The sequence below is a fragment of the Cydia pomonella genome, chromosome 4 (assembly GCF_033807575.1).
Source record: "Cydia pomonella isolate Wapato2018A chromosome 4, ilCydPomo1, whole genome shotgun sequence".
NCBI classification, from domain to species: Eukaryota; Metazoa; Arthropoda; class Insecta; order Lepidoptera; family Tortricidae; genus Cydia; species Cydia pomonella.
In genome coordinates, this window is record NC_084706.1 from 1326802 (window position 1) to 1354034 (window position 27233).

The following is a 27233-nucleotide window of genomic DNA, read 5'->3' on the forward strand; positions in this document are numbered from 1 at the left end:
CGGGACGTTTTGGAAAGTCAAAAATCTCATACAAAATGACACTTAACGCAAACGCGTACGTCTCGTTTCGCTGTCGAAAATATTTACACTAGGGGTACTGTTTACCCCAATAAATAGCTAAGTATATTCACGTCCCTTCACTTGTTTGCAAATGGTTTGTTAACACTGTTAACAGTGTCGACGATGCATGAAGTTAAATAAAAATTGTATTTATTTAACGGCATCTCCATCTTGCATCTCAAACTGATTCGGTCAATGTTCACTCAAACCGCAGCCGCGGGGTGAAGTATTCCATTCGAGGCGGGATAAAGCGTGGCCGGTTTTGTTTGCAATACTAGGTATTACCTACTTTATTACTTATTCTATGTTATGTAATACAAAAATATGCTACGACTTGACGGACCGACCTGAAGCTGAGGGCCTAGTCGAGATGTCAATGGTACATCGATAAAGGCCAAGAGAAAAGTAAATATGTATCTGGAAGACATGCTACGACGTCACGTAAATATGTATCTGGAAGATCATGCTACGACGTCACCGCGTCAGGTGACTATTTCCATACATTTATTTAAGTTTTTAGTCATCTTAGCTTGTCCCCATGCTACCTAACAGTCATTATTATTGAGTACATAAATATCTACGCACTTGCATCGATTGATAAAGGGACAATAGGTAAGTCAATCAATCTAATTAATGTTCGATAAAGATATTAAAATCATTAATAATGTGACGCATAAGTAGACTGTCTTCAGTCTGTCGCACCTGTCCCGATAATCAGGACTGCAGTTCGCGCTACGATGTTTTAGTGTTTTGAAAGATCCACGCTCCACATATACGATATTTTATAATGACGGCAAAAGTAATTGTGTTAGGCTTATTCTTTTGTGGTATGTACTTTACTTATATTATTTAGTGGTATTTTCATGAGCCCTTTAAGGGCCTGATTCACAATGTCCAAATAAAGTATCGGATAGCTTATTAAAAAATAAATTAACTGCCTGATAAAACTTATCGCTTTACCTACCAGTTAAGCTTCATGACGACCGGTCTGGGTAGTGACCCTGCCTACGAAGCCAATGGGGGACCAAATCCCGGGAGGGTTCAAATCCTGGTAAGGGCATTTATTCGTGTGATGGGCATGGATATTTGTTCCTGAGCCATGGGTGTTTTCTATGTATTTAAGTATTTATAAATATTTATATATTATATATATCGTTGTCTAAGTACCCTCAACAAAAGCCTTATTGAGCTTACTGTGGGACTTAGTCAATTTGTGTATTAATGTCCTATAATATGTATTATTATTATCTCCTTGGATTTCACGGGCCTATAAATCCCGGTCTTTTGATAGGCTTGCATGGGGATATACCTAGATCCAACACGTAGAGGCCTCTTGGAGAGCTTTAATGTCATGTAGAACGCCTGCTGGAACCCGTTCACGGGCGCAACAATAGACACCAATGAACCGGTCGCAACAGGCATTGGGACTATTGTAGTAAAGTGAACAGTATAACGGTCTATGGATTGAAGTTTGGGAGGACAATGAGACTGGGTTATTGCAAAGACGTCCGGACACCTGCCATAACAATGTTTTCACTAGTTATCGAGGCAGGCGGTGACTCGCCGCCCACTAGATGGGCCCCTGAAAATGCCGTCGTGAAGACGACCAGGAGCAACACCGGTGTGAGCGGCTCAGGGGTGTCGAGAGGTGTACGCCGCTTTCTACCCAGTGACTGATAACAGCCACTGTGCCAACTCGCGTCTTATGCAAGTTTTCACTTCCACCCCTGGAGCATTTAGCTCTAACGACTCCTCTCTGGACGGCCAATGAAGGCAAGCCAGAGCTGAGAGTCCTGCGGGTCCCCTTGGGGTCCACTCCGACCGACGAAGACGGAGACCCTGACCGACTCTCGGGAGTACTCGGGTCCGTGGGGTCGTTACTCCCCAACAGCTCGCCACAAGCTGCCCTGCGGTTTTATTATTATTATTTATTATTATTATTATATTATTTAGTGGTATTTTCACGAGCCCTTTAAGGGCCTGTTTCACAATGTCCAAATAAAGTATCGGATAGCTTATTAACAAATAAATTAACTGCCTGATAAAACTTATCACTTTACCTACCAGTTAAGCTTATTTGAAGATTGTGAAACGCCAACGATGACTTTATTCGTCAGAGGATTGGCAAGTAGCTTATCCAGAACGTTATTTGGACGTTGTGAAACAGGACCTCGCACATCTCTAGTAGAAACATTCACAACGCTCCACATCCTCCCACCGCTCAGCTACCTCACACATCTAGTAGAACCATTCACAACATTCCACATCTTCCCACCGCTCAGCTACCTCGCACATCTCTAATAGAAACATTCACAACGCTCCACATCCTCCCACCGCTCAGCTACCTCGCACATCTCTAATAGAAACATTCACAACGCTCCACATCCTCCCACCGCTCAGCTACCTCACACATCTAGTAGAACCATTCACAACATTCCACATCTTCCCACCGCTCAGCTACCTCGCACATCTCTAATAGAAACATTCACAACGCTCCACATCCTCCCACCGCTCAGCTACCTCGCACATCTCTAGTAGAAACATTCACAACGCTCCACATCCTCCCACCGCTCAGCTACCTCGCACATCTATAGTAGAAACATTCACAATGCTCCACATCCTCCACCGCTCAGCTAGCTCGCAAATCTCTAGTAGAAACATTCACAATGCTCCACATCCTCCACCGCTCAGCTACCTCGCACATCTCTAGTAGAAACATTCACAACGCTCCACATCCTCCCACCGCTCAGCTACCTCGCACATCTCTAGTAGAAACATTCACAATGCTCCACATCCTCCACCGCTCAGCTAGCTCGCAAATCTCTAGTAGAAACATTCACAATGCTCCACATCCTCCACCGCTCAGCTGCCTCACACATCTCTAGTAGAAACATTCACAACGCTCCACATCCTCGCACCGCTCTTATTATGGTGTTCGGCAACTGTGACCCTGGCTAATTTCGAGCGTGAGCTCTGATATGACTTGCAAAGACTCTTTTACTTTTAGGAGTAATCGGCAAGATCAGCCAAATTTCATCTTCCCATACAAATGGAGTTTCGTTCTCATTTTAAAACTACGTGTTGGATTGTAATGAAACTTTGCACATACAATGTCATGAGGTTGAGTCCTGTAATTGGTTTATATAGTTCCAGGCATTCCAGCCTATAAAACTAAATAGAGCAAAAACAAGTTTAGTATGAAATACTTAAATTCGCTGTATTTTTTTAACTATGGTATTCTGAAGCTACATAAACTGATTACAGGACTAGATATACCTTATCCTATTGTAAGTACAAAGTTTCAGAGCAATCTAGCTAGTCGTTTTAAAATGAAAGCGTAACTACGTTTGTACGGAGAACCGAGCTTACTGGGGAGCTTTAAACACTCGCATGAGGGGCGGTAAAGTTGACCAGAACTATATGAGGGTTTCGGCCGGGACTTACCTACGAATCTGACGTTCGCATCAAGGTCAATGAGACGAACACATAAATAAGCACATCATCATATTCAACATACAATGTTAACACGTCTGTGACTAGTTTCGATTAACCACTAAACTGGTTTTGCAGCTTTCAGTATACATAATGCATTCGCACAGGACGTAGTCGATATACATTTGGATAATCTCCTATCGATGCAGCAAGGATTGGGTTTGCCACATTCGCTGCAGGTGGCTACAGGGCACGACGCACTGATGAAACTTCGCAGAGAAATGCCTAATCCATACACTTGTACGATCACTACACCTATGGGAGTGACTTTCGATATTCAGTCTCCACCGGACAACAGGCAAGTGCCGGATTAAGACACTCTGATGCTCAATTTTAGTTCTCTCCTAGCGCTAAGTGCCTTCCTGTGCCCTAAGTGTTTACTGTAAGCAAAAATAAGTATTACGTAGAGTACGATAATATGAAATCAGGTATGACATAAAGTTTTTCACAAGCATTACAGAAGGCCTACATCAAAGATCTGTTGATGGTGTAAGATGTGTAAACTCTAGGTTAAATTCGAAACGTGGAATCTTGAGCGTTACGAGGGTTTCAAGACACGAGGCTTACGGTAGAAAGGAGTAATGCAATTGGCTAAATGTTTCCTAATTCTAAAGGTTTGAGAGCTGGAGTGATAACTGCGGTGTTCGAGTACGAAACGTCACGTTGAGCGATGAAGGTCGCTGGAGGCTCACCGCCACCGCCGGGGAAGATTCCATTTCGGGGTGGATCGAGTTATACGTCGAAGGTAACATTTAAAATAAGATTATTATTGCTTAATTACCTATAGGTGTACCTACCTAATAGGTACTTAGTGAAATCACTATAATTTGCCTGTCAGGTGTATAAAATTAGTTTACTTAAAATCTAGATTAACTAATTATAATGTTTGTATTTCCTATATTTCCCTTTGTAGTCAAGTTTTATATTAAAAAAAAGAACACGACAAGTGCTCTTCCAATTAATAGATCGAACACAATTCTTTTATAAAATAAATACATTATTTTTATTACAAGAATTACCCCAGTGCAGTAAACCATATCTTAAGATAATGATACTTGACCATGATAAACACACAGCGCAGTATTTTGGGAAGTTATAATAATATTAAGATTTTCCTAAGAGCATAAAGATTATTACGAAGATTATTTGAGCCTTTTGAGTTTTCGTCAAGAACTCTACATAATGCGTTTGCGTACTACTTGGCAGGTTGTTTAACTTCATTGAAAGCATATTTAAAATGGGTATCATCCGCTACTTTTTCTTTAGATGACAAGACATCCTACACTGCGCCAACCATTTCGCTGCAGGATGGTCAAACCCACGCCAACGTTGAGCTCACCACGCTCGACAACTTGTACTGTACGGTGGCTCAGCCGGCCTCCGAGAGTTCGCTGGTACCTGGCCATTGTGCAGTGACGTTAGACCGCATTACTCGCGCTGTAAAAGGCAACTGGGATGTTTTACTGGCTCTTCCAGGGAAGATTAACGAGTTGCATGTGCAAAGACAGATCTCTGTTGAAGGTAGGCATGTCAAAATTTAACCTCTCTCGAATCACTGTAAATTATAATTTAATAACTGTCAGGCTGTCTAAAAACACCAAGAATGAGGCTTAGACAAGAGCAATTCAACATCATGTACAACACTATACTCGCCGCTGCCCCGCGCCCTTCCACTGCTCAATGCGCTCCTGGCATCGACAGCTGAAAGCGACCTGTTTGCGTGGCGATGGGCGGCAGTGTACCTATAGTGAATGCTTGAGATTCTGTGGCGATGGATGCTAGGTGCTCAACTGTTCCAATTTAATTTGTCAATGTGCTATTATTGTTTTTATAATTGTTAATGCTTAAAATAATTATTGCTGTTAGTCTAAGTTTCGTGAAGCATTGGTTCAACTGCAATGTCATGTTAACATTTTTATCATTATCAATGAAAATAAAAAGAAAAAATAATAATTCCTATAGCGTTTTCCCGAATTTTGCCATGGCTCACTTAAGGATTCTTGGGGTCCTATTGAAAAACATTATTACTTATTAACGAGCCGTTGTTCGAACTTGCGACCTCCAGTTTCTAAGTAATTTGCGCGCTTTGTGGTTTGCGTCAGACTATCACCGCTCTTTACGGCTAGGAGCGACTGGAAATATGTAGGTTCTCAAATCTGGGGGCCCGGTAGTGCTCTCGCCAAGACAAACAAAGCGAAGCTACTACACTACCTACGTTTTCTCTAAGCGCTTCGTCGTATTTTTGAACCCTCCTAACCAGGTAAACAAAATTCTCGAGATGTAACGTCAATAGTGGACTTGAGAGCATAAAAAAAATTCAATTGCATGACTCTCATACTTTAGATTTTATTAATATCCCGTTTTCGTCACTGACTCACTCACTCACTGATGATCATTAAAACCCTTACTGTAATTCCTGAAGTCCTAGGAAGCTGAAATTTGGTATGTACGAGTAGGATAAAATTCAAAAACGGGGGTGGAATTTTGTATAGGGAATGAATAACAGCTGAACCGATTTAGTTGAAATTTGGTATGTAGCTAGTTTTTGTTATGGGGAAGGATATAGAATAGAATTCAACCCCAAACTCACCCCGTGAGGGTAAAAGGGGGAGGAAAAGGGCGTTAGGGGAAAAAAGGGTTGAAGTATTTATGGGGAATCAGTAAAAAATGCAGATTGTATAAAAGATGCCTCCAGATACGTATTTCAAGAGTTTTAATAGTAAATATATATTATTAATACTCTCAACCCTTTTAAATTAGGGGATGGAAGACTGTCATAAACAACTTACAAAAAGAAGTGAAATCCTATCAATAATATTCAAAGTTCAAAGATCATTTTCATGTAAAATATTGCCAAGACGAAACCATAATATGGTATGGTATGTATTCTATGGTAATTTCAAAATGGAGACTGTTTGTAGGGGATGTGTTAACATTCTACCAGATTCGATATCCGATATCTACCGGTTGCTAACATTTAAGTTTTCTAGGTCCTTTAATTTTACGGGTACTTATCCATAATTAATAGAATCAGGCATTACTTTGTAGAAATCTAGCTATAGGGTTTGTGAAGTTGGGGCTTGTAGAGTTAGAAGTTTGGCTCTACAAGAGATCTGATAACTTTTTGACAGAGCGAGCCTTATGGTTTTGTCTTGGCAACATTTTACATGAAAATGATTTTGATGGATTATATATTCCTTAATGAGTTACTAAGAATTAAACACCGACAGAACATAAAAATTCCAAAGACGTAGCGGGCAACAGCCAGTATTAATAAGACATTGTTTTTTTTTTTAGCGGAGCGACTAGATGTCGGCTTCATTCACGACTCGAATGCTAACAAGATCCATTTGTACTGTAACATCCTGGTCACCGAGAAAAACATTACCTTCTGTCGCTTCCAAAGAACTAATGCTGCATCTGGCTACAACATTATGGACGGGCTGAGTGATGGCGTACATAGGTATGGTAATCACCCCTGTAAGTAGTGAACCTGGCACCAATAATTAAACGTTAATCAAAAATCCTGTAAAGTATTTAACACAAAACCCAATAGACATAGTCAAAGTTCAAAGTTAGCTGAGTACTCACTTGCCTCTATTGGTAGGTATGGTATGGTAAATTCAAAATGGAGACTGTTTGTAGGGGATGTGTTAACATTATTGTACCCTTAAGCATTGCTAACATTTAAGTTTTTTAGGTCCTTTTATCTTACGAGTACTTATCCATAACTGATAGAATCAGGCATTACTTTGCGGATATATTATTTTGATAATCCACGAAACAATAACGTGATAGTCAATCAGTGCTAAAGGCCGAGCCACATCGCTTGCGTGCGCAGCACGTGTGCGTCGACGTAAGCGTAGACGTGCACAGCACCCCAGTCACACCGGGTTACGCGCACGTCACGCGACGCAAGTGCTGCAGAGTGCTGCACACGCCACGCAGGCGCACGCTGCAGCTCTGTCGTGCGTGCATCCTGCGTGTACAAAATTCAAAATTCAAAAATTTATTCTGCAAGTAGGCCTCAAGGGCTCTTTTACAAGTCAATACAACATTTAAAGTAACATCATATAGTGACATGAAAAATACATAACAACATTTATAAATACAACAGCCAATACCTGGGTAAACATTACATTATAATAATCTTAAAATAAATAATTAATACAATACAATAGAGATGTATAGTCTCTATGGTTAAAAACACATTAAATCTGGAGATGTAAAAGGTCCCCAATGTCAGAGTACTAATACTAATAAAATTTGGAGGTGTAAAGTCTCTCCAAGTGTCAAAATAAAATTTATACTAAATAAATAAACCGCGTCTGGACTGTTAAACTAGCAGTCTCATAAACTAATGCTACATTCTGTACATAACTAGTACATCTGCCTATATAATTTTTTTGTATTATTTTCTAGTTTCTAAACGACTACCAATGTTCGACAGCAGTTTATCGGACGAAACACAAAATACTCCTGCGATACTATTTTCATATTATTATACTCACCTTACAAAAGCTGCATGCTGCCTGAACAATTTTGTCAAAATTACACATGGCGACATGATACGAGTGATATCAAATGAACTGACTTCGAGTCAAAACTTGCCCGAAAATATAGAAGCAAGGAGTCAATATTTGGAAAGCATAGGCAGTGCATTAATGCCTTTGCTTCATACTAATGCTAGGTCACCTATTTAATGTCGCTATTGCAAGAAAAAATGTCTCATACTTGAATCGAGATAATTGAGAGTACATAATATTATTCATTGCACAATAGTTCCCTATACATAAACTAAGCTTGTATTCTAATAATACCTAAAATCGTTTTTTTACCACAGTACCTACATTTTTATAATAAATAGATAAGTATTTTTTTGTAATCTTTGTGCTTTATGTTGTAAATACGTTCGTATCGACGAACGAGTTCGATTACTTCATCTTTTATCACGGAATCCATATTAAAAACCAGCATGCGCACCGCCCGAGTTGTAAATAAATACAAGAGAGCTGCGCGTGTACACGCACAGCACCTATGCAGCACCGAGCTGTGCGTGTCCGATCCTGCTCGGTTTGCCCTCTCATAGGGAACGCCATTGAACACAACGTCATCACTGCACGCAACGAAGCGACGTTGCCGCTCCGCTGCGTGCACGCGTGTACGCAGCACGCAGCCGGTTTGTCTCGTCGGAGCTACAATGCGTGCAGGTCACGCGCACGTTACGCACATGTCACGCACACGTCACGCAAGCGGTGTGTCATATCTTATGAGAATTCTTAGTTTACACCGCAACCAGACGCGCACGTGCACGTCCACGTCTACGCACACGCAACCGGTGTGGCCTGGCCTTAACCCGTTATACTTGGTACCTACTTACTTGCGTTTTTTTGCAAACAATTAATGGTATCACACTCCCACCATGAAAAGAAATACGCTTGCGTTTGTGGTGGGATAAAAAGGTATAACGGGTTAACTCTAATTGACTAGCACGTTATTGTTTCGCGGATGAGTAAAGTAATATTTTTGTTTTAATAATTTAAACTTTAACGATAGTTCCATGAAAATTGTGACTTTTTTAAATTGACCATCATCATTATACGTTTCATATTGTATTTTAGTTATTACGGGGAAGGGTTCGATCAACGCCACTGCGGTATGACCATTGAAGAACCGACAGCTCAAGACTTCAGCACATGGCGCTGCACTGTGGGCGTACAGGCGTGGGTAGGTGCCTTAATCGAGCAACAGACCCCTCTGCAGGCTCTCATCAGTGTCTCGTCCAATAATAGAATGTGTAAGTACACTGTTTTGCAAGCTGTACCCCTCGTGCCACATACGAGACAAAGACGGCTAGGTGTCTTGTTTGATAATGGTGGATCAAATGTCTATAAGAGACCAATTATTGGCATTAAAGCAAGAAAACCTTAGAAATGAGAGAATTCCAATTCGAACGCTTGTTACTAAATGGTGTAAAAGCACGATCACGCCTATTTGTGCTGCCCCAAGTGAGTATCATTTACAATACTATTTTTTTTAGCTTAGCAGGGCAGTATTTACTCTATGTATGTTGTTGTCTAGACTGATATTATATTACAATTTAGACTTACAGGTAAGTACAATTTTTACTTTTTTTTTTTTAATACTACGTTGGTGGCAAACAAGCATACGGCCCACCTGATGGTAAGCAGTCTCCGTAGCCTATGTACGCCTGCAACTCCAGAGGAGTTACATGCGTGTTGCCGACCCAAACCCCACCCCCCCTCGTTGAGAAATTAAACATTTCTTACAATTTTTGATACTGAGGTTTTATTAATTTCCAGGTATTACGATATATAACTACTTAAGGTGCGACATATGTCATCATCCATATTATAGGATTTATTTATGAATATTTTTACAGCACGTTCTCTCGAAGAGACAGAGATACAGACAGTGTTCACACAAGTGGACAGAGAGTTCACTGTGATGTGCCGCGCGGATCGCTCGCTGAGGTACTGCTGGTTTCAGCATCCTAACGGCACGCAGTACACGCCGCTGCCACTTGCAGATGAAAACCAACAGTTTTGGTAAGTTTTCTAGATAAAGTAATTGCGGAGAAGACCGTTTACAAGATCTTCGGTCGCTTTTATATAACTTGCGTCCACATACTCCACTTACAGGTTGGTAGAGCACAAGCTATTCCATTCTGACTGTGTCTGAGCGACGCAAGTACGTATACAAATACGAGAGTTCTTGCCCTGTGAAGGTCTTCCCTGCAATACATTTTATATGCCGGTCTTCATAAAATTGCGGCTCGTAGATACCAATGAGTTTTTCGGAACTTATGTTCGAAATATCATTTGATATTTACCAGTCGCTTTTCGGTGAAGGAGAACATCGTGAGGAAACCGAACTAATCCCAACAAGCCCTAGTTTACCCTCTGGGTTGGAAGGTCTGATGGCAGTCGCTTTCGTAAAAACTGGTGCCAACGCCAAATCTTGGGATTAGTTGTCAAGCGGACCCCAGGCTCCCATGAGTAGTGGCAAAATGCCGGGACAACGCGAGGAAGAAGAAGATATTATTGAGGTGATATTTTTATAAAACAATTTGCCGAATTGCAAAATATGCTTACAAATTGTAATTTTAGTTGTAATTGTGTGTATACTTAACGCATTTCATTTCTTTGGGACTCTATCATTGTATTAGCAATTTTCCGTTTTATACCTAATTTGTTTCTCAACAGGTACTCCGGCGAGGACTTTCAAGCGGGTGACTGCGGCATAACATTTTCCCACGCCACAGAAGGAGACGCCGGCCTCTGGATGTGCCATATGGGGCCCAGCGACCAAGTAGGCGTGGAAGTCACCGACCGACTCAACGTGAGGGTCACGGGGCCCCTGGCGGCCAACTATCAGGAGATAGAGACCGTAGTAGGGGAGACAGCCACTGTATATTGCCGTACGTCGAACGGCGTCCGACCGCTCGAGTATTGCCGGTTCATGACGCCCAGTTTTGTTGGGCTCAGCGTGGATGAAACAGTTACGGAAGAGAAGTAAGTAGCTGTATATAGGGTATGTCTCAATGTTATAATTGTAGACGATTGGTATTTGAAAAAATGTTAGTTGATGCTTGTCCAATATTTATTTAAGGTAAAGTTATCGCATTATTTTCTGATATTTTTTTTTTACAAAAATCCGCTTTTTTACTTTCATAAATTAGAAAACCAGGAAACATCTGCATTCTATCAAATAGCACTTTACGCAGTACCATGGATACCATGAGATTTATTGGCTCTTAATCACCCTTTTAAAATTACCATCCTACATTTATAATCAATCAATACACAACCTTTTTAATTTCCCCGTTTTATCGTTTTAAGAGTCCGCAGCAAACTCGGCCAAATTTCATACACACATACCAACGGATACCCATACAAACGGAATTTCGTTCTCATTTAAAAACTACATGTTGGATTGTAATGAAACTTTGAACATAGAACGACATGTGGTATCTCAGCTACCTCGCACATCTCTAGTAGAAACATTCACAATGCTCCACATCCTCACACCGCTCAGCTACCTCGCACATCTCTAATAGAAACATTCACAACGCTCCACATCCTCCCACCGCTCAGCTACCTCGCACATCTCCAATAGAAACATTCACAACGCTCCACATCCTCCCACCGCTCAGCTATCTCGCACATCTCTAGTAGAAACATTCACCGTGCGCCACATCCTCCCACCGCTCAGCTACCTCGCACATCTCTAATAGAAACATTCACAACGCTCCACATCCTCCCACCGCTCAGCTACCTCGCACATCTCTAATAGAAACATTCACAACGCTCCACATCCTCCCACCGCTCAGCTACCTCGCACATCTCTAGTAGAAACATTCACAACGCTCCACATCCTCCCACCGCTCAGCTACCTCGCACATCCTTAGTAGAAACATTCACAATGCTCCACATCCTCCCACCGCTCAGCTACCTCGCACATCTCTAGTAGAAACATTCACAACGCTCCACATTCTCCCACCGCTCAGCTACCTCGCACATCTCTAGTAGAAACATTCACAATGCTCCACATCCTCCCACCGCTCAGCTACCTCGCACATCTCTAGTAGAAACATTCACAATGCTCCACATCCTCCCACCGCTCAGCTACCTCGCACATCTCTAGTAGAAACATTCACAACGCTCCACATCCTCCCACCGCTCAGCTACCTCGCATATCTCTAGTAAAAATATTCACAACGCTTCACATCCTCCCACCGCTCAGCTACCTCGCACGTCTCTAGTAGAAACATTCACTGCGCTCCACATACTCCCACCGCTCAGCTACCTCGCACATCTCTAGTAGAAACATTCACAACGCTCCACATCCTCGCACCGCTCTTATTATGGTGTTTGCAAAGACTCTTTTACTTTTAGGAGTCCCCGGCAAGATCAGCCAAATTTCATCTTCCCATACAAATGGAGTTTCGTTCTCATTTTAAAACTACGTATTGTATTGTAATGAAACTTTGCACATACAATGTTATAAGGTATAGTCCCGTAATTAGTTTTCACTAGCCCCAGCTTGTAAAACAAACAAAAAAGAGCAAATGCTCTATGAAAAACTTAAAATCGCAGATTTTTTTTAACAATGGTATCTGAAGCTACGTCAATAATTACATTCATAGATATACCTTATCCTATTGTAAGTACAAAGTTTCAGAGCAATCTAGCTAGTCGTTTTGAAATGAGAGCGTAACTACGTTTGTATGGAGAACCGAGCTACTATGGACTCTTAATACATAATGCATACATGACCAAATAATATATACTAATCTATGTACATGACTACGAGTAGAAATTTTTAATTTGATTGATTAATTGATTATGATTAAGTATAAATGACGATTTGATAACAAAAGACTTCTGCAATAATGATTCTTAACAGCCTTTATCAGTATTTTATTTACAAAGTAATTATCAGATTGTATTGCAATGATATCAGTCACTGATCGTTTTGACGCGTCACGTAAACATGAGTAGGTACTGACTGTCATTCGGAAAATTGTAGTATCAGGAACATTGTTTTGTATTTCCGGGGTAAGAAGCAAAATCTTCGCGTTGTCCCGGCATTTTGCCACGGCTTATGGGAGCCTGGGGTCCGCTAAACAACTAATCCCAAGAATTGGCGTAGGCACTTTACGAAAGCGACTGCCATCTGACCTTCCAACCCAGAGGGTAAACTAGGCCTTATAGGGATTAGTCCGGTTTCCTCACGATGTTTTCCTTCACTGAAAAGCGACTGGTAAATGTCAAATGATATTTCGTACACTACGTAACTCATTGCCCTCATTGGTATGAGCCGGGGTTTGAACCCGCGACCTCCATGAGAAGAAAAATCGTACTTAGGTATAATTAGTGACGTACCTAATACTATGGATTTAGCCTACTGTCCTCATAGCTCTGTTTTTCTGTTGTCTATATAGTGCCGAATAATCTGCAGTTTTGTCGGCTTTCCCGACTAGTCTGTACATCCCTACTTATGATTCCCTACAAATGCTTTACTTACCCCACATGGCTATTTGGAATCAGTAATCGCGCGCGCTAATACATATGTCATGCGAATGTTGCTTGCTTAATTTTGTCGGTTCAAACCTTAATCTGTTGAACAATAGTACATTGTGCAACTAGGAGGGTACCTAAAGGGCATGTTTCACAATGTCCAAGCAAAGAGAATTAAGAAGACCAAGAGTGCTCACTCCATACAACGGTTTTGTTATCAAAAATACTATTATTTTCGTAGTCCAAATCTAGCGTCAAGTAGCGGAACTCTCAGTACTGCTACAATAGATGTAGACAATAGATGTCGCGGCAAACAAAAAGTCTAATGCTCAACGATTTTCAGCTCATATTATAACCAGAGTAAGCGTAGGAGTTGAAAATAGAGTTCCGGTTACTCTGGTTATAATTTTACCAGAAAATGGTTGAGCATTAGACTTTTCGTTCGTCGCAACATCTATTGTCAAGTAGCATTACTGATTATTCCGCTACTCAATGCTAGATGTCGACTACGAAAATAATAATCGTTGTGGTACCAAACCTGACGTATGGAGTGAGCACTCTATGTACTTCTTATTTCTCTATGGTCCAAGTAAAGTCCTGAATAAGCTATTTGCCACTTATCTGACGATTAAAGTCATCGTTGCCGTTTCACAATCTTCATATAAGCTTAAGTTGGTATATAAAATGCTAAGTTTTGTAGAGTTTTATCTGGTAGTTAATTTATTGTTTAATTAGCTATCCAATACTTTACTTGGACATTGTGACACAGACCCTAAGTGAAATATTGGAAACGCACGCTGGAGTGAATTAAAGACTCGAGTTTGCAAGATTCTTACCCCCAGAGTTACACAATGTTTTTCACACTTTCGAAGAAAAAACTAAATTTTAAGTGAAATAATTCTTAAATAGGTACGTTGACATTTCAAACTTCAAACATTCGTCCGCCATATTGTCAGGTTTTGACAGGTTAGGAATCAAAGGCACAGACAAACCTATTTGGCATTCAGCCACAATTGAAAATTGTGTAAAAATATTTCAAACGGCTATTAAATTAATCGAATGAAATATTTTAAAACATAAACAAAAATATTAAATGAATAACGTCAGTATTTTAAAAGTAAAACTCATTTATTTATTATACTTACTTAATTCGTATGAACTCCCTAGCGAGTTGTAGCTTTTTTTCCACAACCCATAACTCCCGCGGAAACAATATTTTTCGCACCCTTTTCCTTCAGTGTACACCTTCATGAAATAAGGTATTTTTCAAGGAAGTGTGATTAAAAAGGCATTGTTTCTTTTATACAGTGCGGCTAGCTGTAGCTGCTGAATCCCTCACGTGAAAAGAGCTCAGTGTTGCCAGGCGTACGATAAATGTCGTACACGTACGATAATTTGAGCTCCGGTTGAAGAGCATTAGTACGCAAAAGTACGATAATTTCAGCCCTTACACGATGCCGCCAGAAAAGTCTAGTTTTTAAAGCAAAATATGACACTTTCCTTGAGAAATAAACTACAATTAGCACATTTTGGGTGTTCGGCTCCTTGGTTTACGTCAAAGATATCGAAATTTATTTATTTAATCACAGACTTAAACTGACTGTTTAAGTAGGTCAAAATTGATAGCTAAATTACTTGAATTACTTCTAGTGCGATACTAAACCGCTTCTACTTCACTCCTGGCCGCATGCTGAACTATGGGGACTGCTCACTGACCATCAGCTCTGTTAGGGCCGAGGACATAGGAGTTTGGACGTGCGCTGCTGTGGTCAACGGGGACACCGAAGAAGCGAGGGACACAGTCACTCTGTATGTTAGCGGTGAGTTTATAAGATTTTGGTAATTATAATAGTTCTTTCTCAAACATGAGTGGAAGGTATTGTCATTACGTTCGTAATAATAGGCTTTGAAACATCAGGTTAAACCCGCTTAAGGTAAGCGCGCTACTGGCAATGGATTTTCGTACAACCTTGCCAGCCTAGGCCGCCAATTTGACCTAGAGCGCGTGTTTCACGCAGCGTTGATCATTGAATTTTTAGGTTTTTATTGGTTGTATTTCCATGCATTTTTTAAATCACCATACTGATCACCGGGATATAAATTACCGGCCTTACATTGCCTCACATACGAAGGCAATGTCATTCACATTGCCTCACATACGAAGGCAGCATGCTCCGTCATAGAAATACTTACAATTAACCTCAAGGGGCCTCAAGTAAGTAAGTAAGTAAGTAAATATTCTTTATTGCACCAGAAAGAAAACAAATTTAAAAACACATTTACAATGTAAAGAAAGGTAGCAACAGGATCAAGGTGGAAGAGAAAAGGAAAACTAACTGGCTAATGTTGCGGCCATCATCCTTGCTTATTTGCTTGCGTCTTAAAATGTAGTCCAGAGAGTCCAGCAACAATCTGAGAACATTGCGAGTACTCTCGAGACCCTGAAAAAAGTCGTATGCCAAAAATGTCGAGAAACAGATGTCGAGCGACAGAGATTCACCGTCAATCTGGCAAACCGCGCAAATAGTTGCATCTGTACGGTAAATTATACGGCTATTGCTGAACCAAAGATTTCCTTTGGTAGGATTGGTCCTTAAGGTCCAAGGATGGATTTAAGAAGTGGAGCCACCACGATTTTTGATGTTAGTTTTTTGAGGTTTTGGCATCTACTGCCCTGGAGGAAAATAGAGTCTCAATCTGTATAGAGGCATTAATTGTGCTACTATTCCATGTTTGGTACCATATTCGTATGACTTAATGATGCCAAATTCATTTTAGGACTCATATTTGCACGATAAAGATGTTAAGCTACGTAAAATAAATAAAAAATAAGTAAACATTACAGTATTTATTTTTAAAAAATCGATAGCAAAAAAATCAAAGTTGTCACGATTTTTCCTAGCCCATGTCCTCCAATACCTCTGGATCCAATTCTATATCATCTTCGATGAGTGCTTCGCTCCATTACACTGTAACAAAATGTAAAACAATGATTACCCAAAAAAGTCGGAACAAACAAGCAAGAAAACTAAAACCGAAAGTTATTCAAACATAAATGTACCTGGAATTATCGCAGTTGCCATTACAGGTCTTGTATAGGAGTGTGCATGGCATTCCTTCTCGCCCACAAGAACAACGGCCTCTACAGCTGTTCTTACATCCACATTTTACCAGCTCTCGCGCCGCATCCCAGATACTGTGCTGGTTTGTCTATATTGGCTGCCATTGTCCTTCTTTTTCAGTCCATCCCCAGTTCGATGGGGAGGGAATGCGGGTAAGGAGTCAAAAGCTTGTCCCCATATATAAACTGCTTGGTAGGCTGCCCTAAGTGTATGCATTTTAAGAGCATCTCTTGTGGGGGGTGATATTCTGTAAAGCCTTATTCTTTGTGATCAAAAACTTGCGAGCTTCATTCACCGAAACTAATTCTCTGTCACCACAGTAAAGCTTTATGACATACTTTTCCAAGCTATCACTATGTCATCTGTCAGTTCATTTAAAGGATTAGAAAGAGCTTTAAAAGTTGATGTACCACTGCTGTCATGAGTTCCAGGTTAGTGTTTTCCCTTTTGAGTAGAACGCAGAAACGGTGGCACAACCTGTGATTGCATGATAGCCTCTCGTGGCTTCTGCTTTCTCTTCATCCAGATGATGTGCCAAATCATGCGCAGCTATATAGCTTTGACAAATACAACACCTCGATCAATCTATACTGCTAGACTCTCCGGTTAGGGACTGTGGGTCAGCAACCACTAGCAATTTTTTTCGTTTTGCCATTGTGAAAAAAAATCAAGTTAAATAGTTGCGCGCGAGAGTCGCGACCCGCGTCAACTGATTGAGGGCAAACGAACGCGAGCTCACGCAGCAACCTGCTCCGCGCTCCGCGCGACTAGCAAGCGAGCAAACGCGGGCCGCGGGGTGAGGTATGAGGCGAGTGAGGGGGGAGAGATGGCTGCGCGGGCGGCACTGCAAAGCCCAATCAGTGCGAGTGCGAGGCAATTTGGTATATACCTACATACCTAAATAGAATAACGTATTATTTGAAATTCATATTACAATTTTTTTAATGAAATCCATTTTTACTATATATTGACCTAAATATTATTCCAGAACTGACAATAAGACATTCGATTGAATCAAAAATGATACCTAACTCGATTATATACCTAAACCCTACGCAGTTATTAACCTCAGCCTTTGTTAAGGCTAAATCCCCCCCTCCCCCCACCTGCATGAAAAATTCAGGTGGCTCCACTTCGTAAACCCATCTTAGTGATCCAAAGATCAATCCTGCCAAAGGAAATCTTTGGTTCAGCAAAAGCCGTATTCTTCGTTTTTTTGTATTGTACGACTGCAACTAAAACGCTTGCCCCGCGGATATGTACAAGCTAATATGACTTGGTACAAAAGTACTTGTAACAAATTGTGCCAATATATTGTCGCCTGCCTGACGGGAATAATAACAAGAAATATATCGAAATGGCGGCTTTTCTGAAGAAAATTGAAGATGAAAGTTCTAGAGAGGTCTAAAGATCAACCATTCCAAGACCAAAATAATGGTAGTGGTAGTAGACAGGGCAAACATACTCCCAGTTACCGACGCACTCTTTACGAAAAAGCGAGCTAGCTTGTATATTTTGGATTAATAACCATTTCCGGTGGTTGCACCGCCGAGATACGCCGCAGAGCTGGCATGGCTCAGAGTGCTATGGCTAACCTCGACAAGATCTGGAAGAACAGAGGTATTCCACGTGCAACTAAAGTGTACTTGGTACGAGCACTCTTCAATATTCCAACATGGTGCCGAAGCGTGCTGGAGCCTCAAAAAGTTTGAAGTTGAGTTGTTGCTTTGAGATGTGGTGTTAACGAAGACGGCGCACACGTCTTAAGCCCGACTCTCAGACCGCGCGCGCGCTCTTACAAATTTATAATTCCGTAATTTACATTTCTATGTAATAGTTTTCTTTGCAACGTAGGAAGCTTTAGGCCTATTTTTGTTTCATTTATTTAAGACATATTTGTTAAAGGCCGTTTGTTTTTTAAATAAATTAATAAAAATAAAACATATAATATATATATATATATATATATCGCCTGCGGTGCCCGTCACACTAAAAGACCGGGCGAAGCCCGACACTCAGACCGCGGCCGGTGCGCTCTTACATACAGGGCGCCTGCGGCGCCCGTCACATTGAAAGATCGGGCAAAGCCCGACGCTTAGACCGCGGCCGGTGCGCTCTTACATACAGGGCGCCTGCGGCGCCCGTCACACTAAAAGAACGGGCAAAGCCCGACACTCAGACCGCGCCCGGCGAGCTCTTACATATAGAGCGCCTGCGGCGCCCGTCACACTAAAAGACCGGGCGTAGCCCGACACTCAAACCGCGGCCGGTGCGCTCTTATTAGGGCGTGCAGTCCCGGGACCGGTTCCTAGTTTTTCATTTCCCGGTACCGGGTCGGAGCCGGTACCGGGATTCCCGGTTCTCCCGGTTCTTTATGCTGAGCTGAATTATTTTTATATATTTTGTTTGACATCATTTAACTGTGAATCTTGCAACTAACTTTAATAATAATGAAAAGGAATCGTAGGAATAATTAAGAATTTTTTATAGAATAAAAAACAGTTTTAGGAATAATACACTTAAATCAGTCTTTATAGTTACTTTAATCAGTCTTAATTGATTAATCAGTTAACAGTGTCATTGATCATAACCGTAATGTTATGAATCATGTGTAGTAAGTAATACTTACAAACACCATAATATTTTAAACATTATTATCATGTTCACAATATCATAATTATCATAATATTGTAATTAAAAAAAAAAAAACAAATTGTGCAAACTTATACAAATTTTAATATCTCAACCTGACTATTTATGTAAGATGTCGTCGAATTTACTTGACGTAACGCTAATCATTATTTTAATTTTAAATGTGAACTTAAATAATATAAATCAGTCTAATTATAATAGTTCAATATTTTTTCTATTTCAAATGTGATTAACTTAAGATAATTGTAACATTGCAGTAATATAATAATCAACACACTTAAAACAAATACAGTTCTTTTTTTTAACAAAAATATAATCACCTCACAAATAAATAATTTAACATAAAGAACTTATCAAATACCTACCTAATCTAATCATTAGCTTAAGAACGGATGAAACTGGAGATCAATAACAATTAGACACAAGAATGTGATTTGTAGTTTTATACATAAACATTGTAGTTTAAGTCTTGTGTATATAACATTTATTAAACTCTGAGTAAAAAGTAATCAATATTACGGAAACTTAAACGTAACATTAACAAATTATAATCAGGTATTTCAGGTCATTATCTAACATTTGAATCTTACAAAATAATAAACTTTTGCAAAATTACACCTACAAGTTCAAAATCAAAATCTGACTAGTTATGTAAATATGTCGAATTTGTTTGACGAGACGCTAATGATTACTTCAATTAAATGTCAACTTAAGATGATATGTATAAATCAGTCTAACTAAATCTAGTACTTAGTCCAATACTTTTATTTGCATCTCTTTTCTTGATAATATGTCCGAAGAAAACTAATGGCGTCTATGGTACGGTCACCTAGAGATGTTCGCAATCGATTGCATATATATGCGACGCTGCCGAACTTGCCGGTGCGTTAATTTTACTGATAATATAAATGTTTATTTGATGTTATGGCGGGAACCGGGAGAACCGGGACTCGGTGCTCAGTACCGGTTCTTTGGATTCCAAATAAATCCCGGGATTTCCCGGGAAATCGAGAACCGGTATTTCCCGGGAGGACGCCCTAGCTCTTATATACAGGGCGCCTGCGGCGCCCGTCACACTAAAAGATCGGGCGAAGCCCGACACTCAGACCGCGCCCGGTGCGCTCTTACAAACAGGGCGCCTGCGGTGCCCGTCATACTAAAAGGTCGGGCGAAGCCCGACACTCAGACCGCAGGCTCAGAATGCATAGGCTGATTGTATGCAGGGGAGTGGGGGTCACCTTTCTCTGCAGCTGACTGTATAGGGTGGTGGTGGTACAACTTTCCAGTTCGTCTTAGCCCGCCATTTGACCACGTTGCCTTAACCTCTCGTCTTCTCGTCTGTGTCTCCTATTAAGGATCCTGACCGAATTTAGATTATCTTTTTGCATTTCATTTTTGAATGGTTTCTTTCTGTTCTACACGGTTCGACCGAGTTGCGACACATACGAATGGTTTAGGCTTGTGTTGTAGATGAGGGAAGGGCAGTGCTGCAGCAATAAATATTTCGCGATTTTAGAACAGGATAGTTCTAGTATCACATTAATTTGCCGTTGTTCGTTACTATTTATTTACCATCGAAAAATTTAAAATTATCTTCTTCCTCGCGTTGTCCCGGCATTTTGGGGTCCGCTTGGCAACTAATTCCGAGAATTGGCGTAGGCACTAGTTTTTACGAAAGCGACTGCCATCTGACCTTCCAACCCATAGGGTAAACTAGGCCCTATTGGGATCCGGTTTCCTCACGATGTTTTCCTTCAAATATCAAACGATATTACGTACATAAGTTCCGAAAAACTCATTGGTACGAGCCGGGGTTGAACCCGCGACCTCCGGATTGCAAGTCGCATGCTATTACCGCTGGGCCACCAGCGCTTTAAAAAAAAATTATACGGACCTAATCTACCTTTTCGATTTCTACAAACAATAGGATTATTGTGGCTGTAGTTAAAAGTTAATCTCAGAAGATGTCTATCATATCATGATGGAGTGTGTTCGGAACGAGGACAGAAGGAATGATCTTTTGCTCCAAGGCATTAATATTAAGGAGTTGGACGGCTGTAACAGGATTTTAGCTTTCCCTCAATCAAGGGAGGCTAGAGCTCTGTTCAGTATGGTGATGGTGGGCATCCAAAGACGAAAATAATGATCTGTTTAGGTTTTAAATGTTTTAGTGTAAGAACACTTCTCGATGTGTACTACTGAGCGGCATCGTCTTTTAGACTAAGCTCGTTAAATAAAGAAAAAAAAAAAAAATGCATCCTTAGCACCTGAACACATAGGGACTATCATTCGACTGGAAATGTATAAATACATGATGACCACAATATCCCAAGAACCGCTATAGGCACAGTCGAGCTTAAGGAAAACGTTTGATGTGGTATAAAAATAAAATCTCTATGAGGCGAGTCTAACTTTCACTTCCCTTACATACGCGAATATTCTGATTATTTGCAGGTAAATAGGAGATTCTTTTCTGTCACAGTGGTAATGGATGTGAATAATGCTCAGTAAAATAATCATCGACTTGAAAACGAAAAACGTTGAAAAATATGTACATAATGTGTTACATTATTTTATTTTATTTTATTTTAGTATATGGAAAACCATATATATCTAGATATATATGGTTTTCCATATATATATATCTATCGCTATATATATCTAGAACTTCCAATAGAATTACAGAGCCAATTACAGGTTCTCACTTATAAAAATACAATAAATTATAAAAAGTTTTTGCCTATCTTAATTTACACATACAAGTTCCTACAGCATAAGAACAGATCTATATATATATATTATATATGATTATTTTTACAAAAAATAAATTAAAAAAAGAAAAAGTAGTTAAATCCTGTGAGTACATATTCAACAATGCACCGAGCCTTGTCCTGCGCCAGAATTATTGTCACCCATGAAGTGTCTAATTAATTTATTTTTTATTACTGCTATGCTATCATTATATATGTCGATATCACAATTTATAGAAACTTTATTTAAACTCATGCCTGCCCTGCATATGAAACTGTTTTTCCTATACCTAGTAGTAGCTTGGTAATTACTAATGGGACGAAAATGCCTTAGCCTCCTTGACGGAATATTAAAAGAGATCTTATTAAGCAAATTTTGACAATCTACATTACCTTTAATAATATTGACTAAGTACACTATATCTGCAATTTCACGGCGCTTAACAAGTGGGATCAAATGATGTTTCTTACACAGCTTGAGATAGTCGATAGAACTATAGTTGACTCGCATTTTATAACAAAGAAATTTTATAAATTTTGACTGTAATCTCTCAACCCTATCAACATAAATTTGATACTGAGGATTCCATATTTGAGATGCGTATTCTAGTTTGCTTCTCACGTAAGCGCAATACAAGATTTTCAGAGTTTTAGGATGGGTAAAACAAACTGAACTACGCATTATAAAACCAAGTGACCTGGAAGCTTTACCTACTATATTATCAATGTGTTCACTAAAAATAAGTTTGGAGTCATGAATAATACCTAAATCGCTCATGCTTCCAACTCGCTGAAGAATGTTACTTTTTAGTGAATATGGGGTACAAATGTTATTTAATTTACGAGAAAAGGTTAGTGTAAAACATTTAGTGGGGTTCAAATCTAATTTGTTTATAATACAATAGGCATCCAGCCTTCTTAGATCAGATTGTAGTGCACATGCATCAGCCGGTGAGCTAATTTTAGCAAAAATTTTCATGTCATCAGCAAAGCTGAGCAACTTAGAGAACTGGATGCAGCTACTTATGTCATTAACAAAGATGTTAAATAGAAGTGGGCCCAATAAAGACCCTTGGGGGACTCCACTTGGGATAGATACCCAGCTCGACATATAATTATTAATCACCACCGACTGGCACCGATTTTTTATGTGCGACTTAAACCATCTTAAGAGATCCCCTCTAATACCAATCAAGTAAAGCTTAGATAATAGAATATCATGGTCAATACGATCGAAAGCTTTACTGTAATCTGTATAGATAACATCCACCTGATGACCATTGTCCATCGACTCAGAGATAAAGTCATTGAACAGAGCCAGGTTAGACACCGTGGACCTACGTTGTATGAAACCATGTTGAGTGTTATCTATACAATTTCTTAATGCTGACGAAATCTGCATGTGGACTATTCTTTCTAATACCTTGGCCAAGATACATAATTTAGAAATCGGTCTGTAATTGGAAACATCTGTTTTTGAACCTTTTTTTAAAACTGGAGTTATGAAAGCCGATTTCCAGATCGCGGGAACGGTACATTCCGCGAATGAACGACGGAACAGTAGTGAAATGGGTTTGGTTAATGCTTTGGCGCAGTTTATGTAAAACAAGGCTGGCACCTGATCGGGGCCAGCTGATTTATTAGGATCGAGGCTTAGCAAGAGTTGGGTAACCAAGTCACCATCAATAGAGATACTGGCTATATCGCTAGCCGAGTCGGTATATTTATTAACGTTGCTACAACCATGCGGATCGCTTGCGGCAGGGATTCTAGAATCTAGGAAACTTGCTTTAAAATAATCAGAAAACGCATTGCAAATATCAATCCCTGAATTCATAGTAACGCCACCATAACGCATACAACTTGGTATTCCAAAGGACTTTGAACGAGATTTTATAAAAGACCAAAATAGCTTTGGATTTTTACTCATATTATTTTCAATCGTTTCAATATAATCCAAGAAACATCGCTTTTCCATACGCCTAACTCTTTCCCTCTGACACTCAAAGGATAGCAAATCACACCTGTTACCATATAACTTAAATCTACGATGGTACTTATGTTTTTCTTTGATGGCTTTCTTATCTATGAATAGGTACTTATTGTCGATGTTATTTCCGCCATTAAAAACGATGCTCCGATTTGAATACAACGCTGCACCACGCAATTAGTGCGGCGTAAGCGCCATCAAAGCGTCCCTTTTCATAGATATTGCCACATATACGAAATAAAATGCGTTTATTTGGCATAACTCATGGAATAAACCTTGCTCGGCTTTTGATTTGACTTTTCATTATCTTTGTTTAGCAGGTTCAGCGCACAACGCTCGGACCCTCTCTCAAGCCGGCATAGCAGGCATGGTGATAGGTCTGGCAGCTGTACTCGCCGCATTAGCGGGGGTCGTATGGTATAAACGGCACTCCTTGTTCACCTCCATGAGGTCCAACAGATCCACGGACCCGACAGTCGCGTTCAGTCGACGTCATTTGTCAACCAGTAGCTGCAGCGGGTCTTCAAACAGCAGTGTGTTGGAAGACTTAGAACTGCCTACAATAACAACCTCGCAAAGAACATCGTGAATGTGCTTACATATCTGGATATATTTCTTGATTTAGGGTTGATTGCAAAACAAATTACGTAGTTACCTGTAATTAACATAATAGCAGTTGAGTTAATAATTTGACAACAAGTAACATTTGTCTGTCGCTATGTATGTGTGTATATGTATGCTAGGTATCGCTGGAGCGACATGGTGGAGGCGGATCTGCGCGAGCTTCGAGTCGACAGTTGGCGAGAGGTCGCACAGGACCGAGAAAAGTGGCGCTGTCTTGTGTCGGAGGCCAAGTCTCATTTTGGGTCGCTGAGTCAACGGAGTAAGTAAGTAAGTAAGTATGTACTTACTTGTATGAAGTCTTTCATTCAAAAAATATTCATACCGGATACAAAGTTCCAACCCCTTTTTAAACTTTAGAAAATGCTAAAATGACTTTTCTTGTATTATTATAAAAACATTTTTACGAAGTTTTAAGTTCCAAGCGTAAATTAAAACTTGTACAACATACACACTTTTATCCCCTTTTTAACCCTCTTAGGGGTTGAAGTTTTCAAATTTCTCGTAAAAACTATTTTTATGTGATTGAATGTGCAAAGAAACTTCTAGCTTTAGTCGTTTTGGCTATGTGTTAATATGTCAGTCAGTCACGATATATTTCGTTCATTTCAATTCGTGTTCCTTTATCTTCCCTCGGTTTTTCATTTCAATCTATGCCTTCTTTGGATTCCTTGCAAGCTCCAGAAAGTAAAAGTAGAATATAGCCTTTCATTGAACAATGCATACAATATGTATCATACAATATGCATACAATATGTATGTATTGTACACACTCACAATATCAAAATTAACAGGCCGCGTAGCCAGCGTGCACATCGTTAACGCTCTTTAGCGTACCGTAGTCACCTCTCATCATCTATCACTCTTCGACATTAGTGCGACAGTAATAGAGACTACGATACGCTACGGAGCGTTAACGATTTGCACGTTGGCTTCGCGGCCAGCACAACTTTAAAAAAACTTTTCATAAAAAACGCTGAGTCCGCATGAAACGAGATAATGAGAGAATACATAGATATACGCTATATATTTTTATGCATGTAAGTAAAGTACCTTAAATTGAAACTGCTTAATTGTCTTATCACAATGGAATCAATTAACTTAACACCAATCAGTTCCTTAACTACGTAATTTTTTTTGCACTATAATTATTTTTACAGTACATATGGTGCTACTTTATAGCACTAGTGCGAAAATTAGAATATTACGTTACTGTGTCGAACATTTAAAGGGCCATATGTACTGTAAAACGTTGTACGATACATGTGCAAATAGGCAATTCGCAACTCGTGTCGGTTTAAAATTATTATTTTTCGCACTTGTATCGTAATGTACTATAATATGATAAAATTATTATTATAATATTGCAAAGTACATCGTTTTTGTTTGAGTTAGAAAGTAAAGCCCAATATAGATAGTTCAAGAACTTTAATGCGATTTTCGTTACGTTGAGGTATTCGATCGACTGAATTCATTGTTCTATAGTTAGCATCAATGACCTATCGAATATTGCATACAAGTTCTTGAACCGTCTAAATGGGACTTAAACCTGCTTATATATAGAGCATGGCAAACTTCCAACGGAAAAATTCTAATGAAGTATTTTTGTTTCTCTTTTAATTAACTTGCCTTGTCAGCCATGTTTCTGTGTAAAATTTTGGAAGCTAAATTGTCTTATAAACACTGATCTTCAATCCTGATGTTCGATTGGACCCATGAGATAGTGAACCCTTTGAATTCCATGCCTACCTTGTGCTCTTCTTTGAAATCTTGCCGAGTGCAGTAGCCGCGAGCGTCAGTTGACGTCTTTGGCGGTCAAGGAGTCAAGAGAAAATTTGGAAACTGCTGTTGGTTTCAACATAATTAACAAAGGAGGATATTTAACCTTTAATTTAACGCACAAAGCGGTAGAAATTTCTCTTTTCTTTAATATCTCATGATTGGTGGCGTAGATACTTATGAAAAACCGGTGACAATGTAATATTATGGTGATATCGAGGAGACTTGATAATGAATATCGAAGGTGGCCATAGAACGATATGGAGGACAGTTCGTAGGTATTGTTAGTGGTCCCGAACTTATTGAGATTTGGCTTAGAACCTGTCTTCGAAGAGACGTTGACTCTCTATGCCTGTTTTACTACTTACAACGGGGAATTCACTGAAGAACTTTTTAAATTGGTGCCATTCGTTTATTATAGCACCTCCCGTCAAAAGAGCAGAGCTCAATCCCAGTTGTAAGATACATGGCACACCAGGAATAAGCGGATATCTCGCTCGTTTCTTCCCAGAACGTGCAGAATGTGGAATGAGTTACCTCCCGAGGTATTTCATTTGCGCTATGACAACGGCTTTTTCAAGAAACGAGTATTTAGGGTTTTCTAGGGTGGCTTCTCGGATGTTCCTTATGTCCATGGGCGACGGTGACCGCTTCCCAGCAGACGGCTCGTCTGCTCGTTTGATGACTATCACAAACTAGATGATAAAATTATTTGCGTTTGGAT

The 27233-nt window shown here is 39.9% G+C and overlaps 1 protein-coding gene and 1 long non-coding RNA gene across 3 annotated transcripts; one reads left to right on the top strand and one right to left on the bottom strand.

The window, feature by feature from the left end:
- Positions 1-654: 654 nt before the first annotated feature.
- On the top strand, positions 655-26104 carry LOC133516805 (uncharacterized). Of its 2 annotated transcripts, none has more exons than XM_061849779.1 (10): positions 655-887; positions 3631-3850; positions 4167-4297; positions 4819-5073; positions 6850-7015; positions 9174-9349; positions 9956-10121; positions 10779-11087; positions 15246-15415; positions 24430-26104. In XM_061849779.1, the coding sequence occupies exons 1-10, from the start codon at positions 848-850 to the stop codon at positions 24696-24698; spliced, it is 1902 nt and encodes a 633-aa protein (XP_061705763.1). In that variant the 5' UTR covers positions 655-847; the 3' UTR covers positions 24699-26104. The 2 variants fall into 2 exon arrangements, with proteins under 2 accessions (XP_061705763.1, XP_061705762.1); XM_061849778.1 differs by having other exon boundaries at positions 656-887; positions 24427-26104.
- LOC133516807 (uncharacterized) lies at positions 1886-3623 on the bottom strand. Its single transcript, XR_009799287.1, has 3 exons — positions 2522-3623; positions 2347-2464; positions 1886-2289 (listed from the first exon to the last, which is right to left on the bottom strand). It is a non-coding gene; the product is annotated as an uncharacterized LOC133516807 (long non-coding RNA).
- Positions 26105-27233: the final 1129 nt, after the last annotated feature.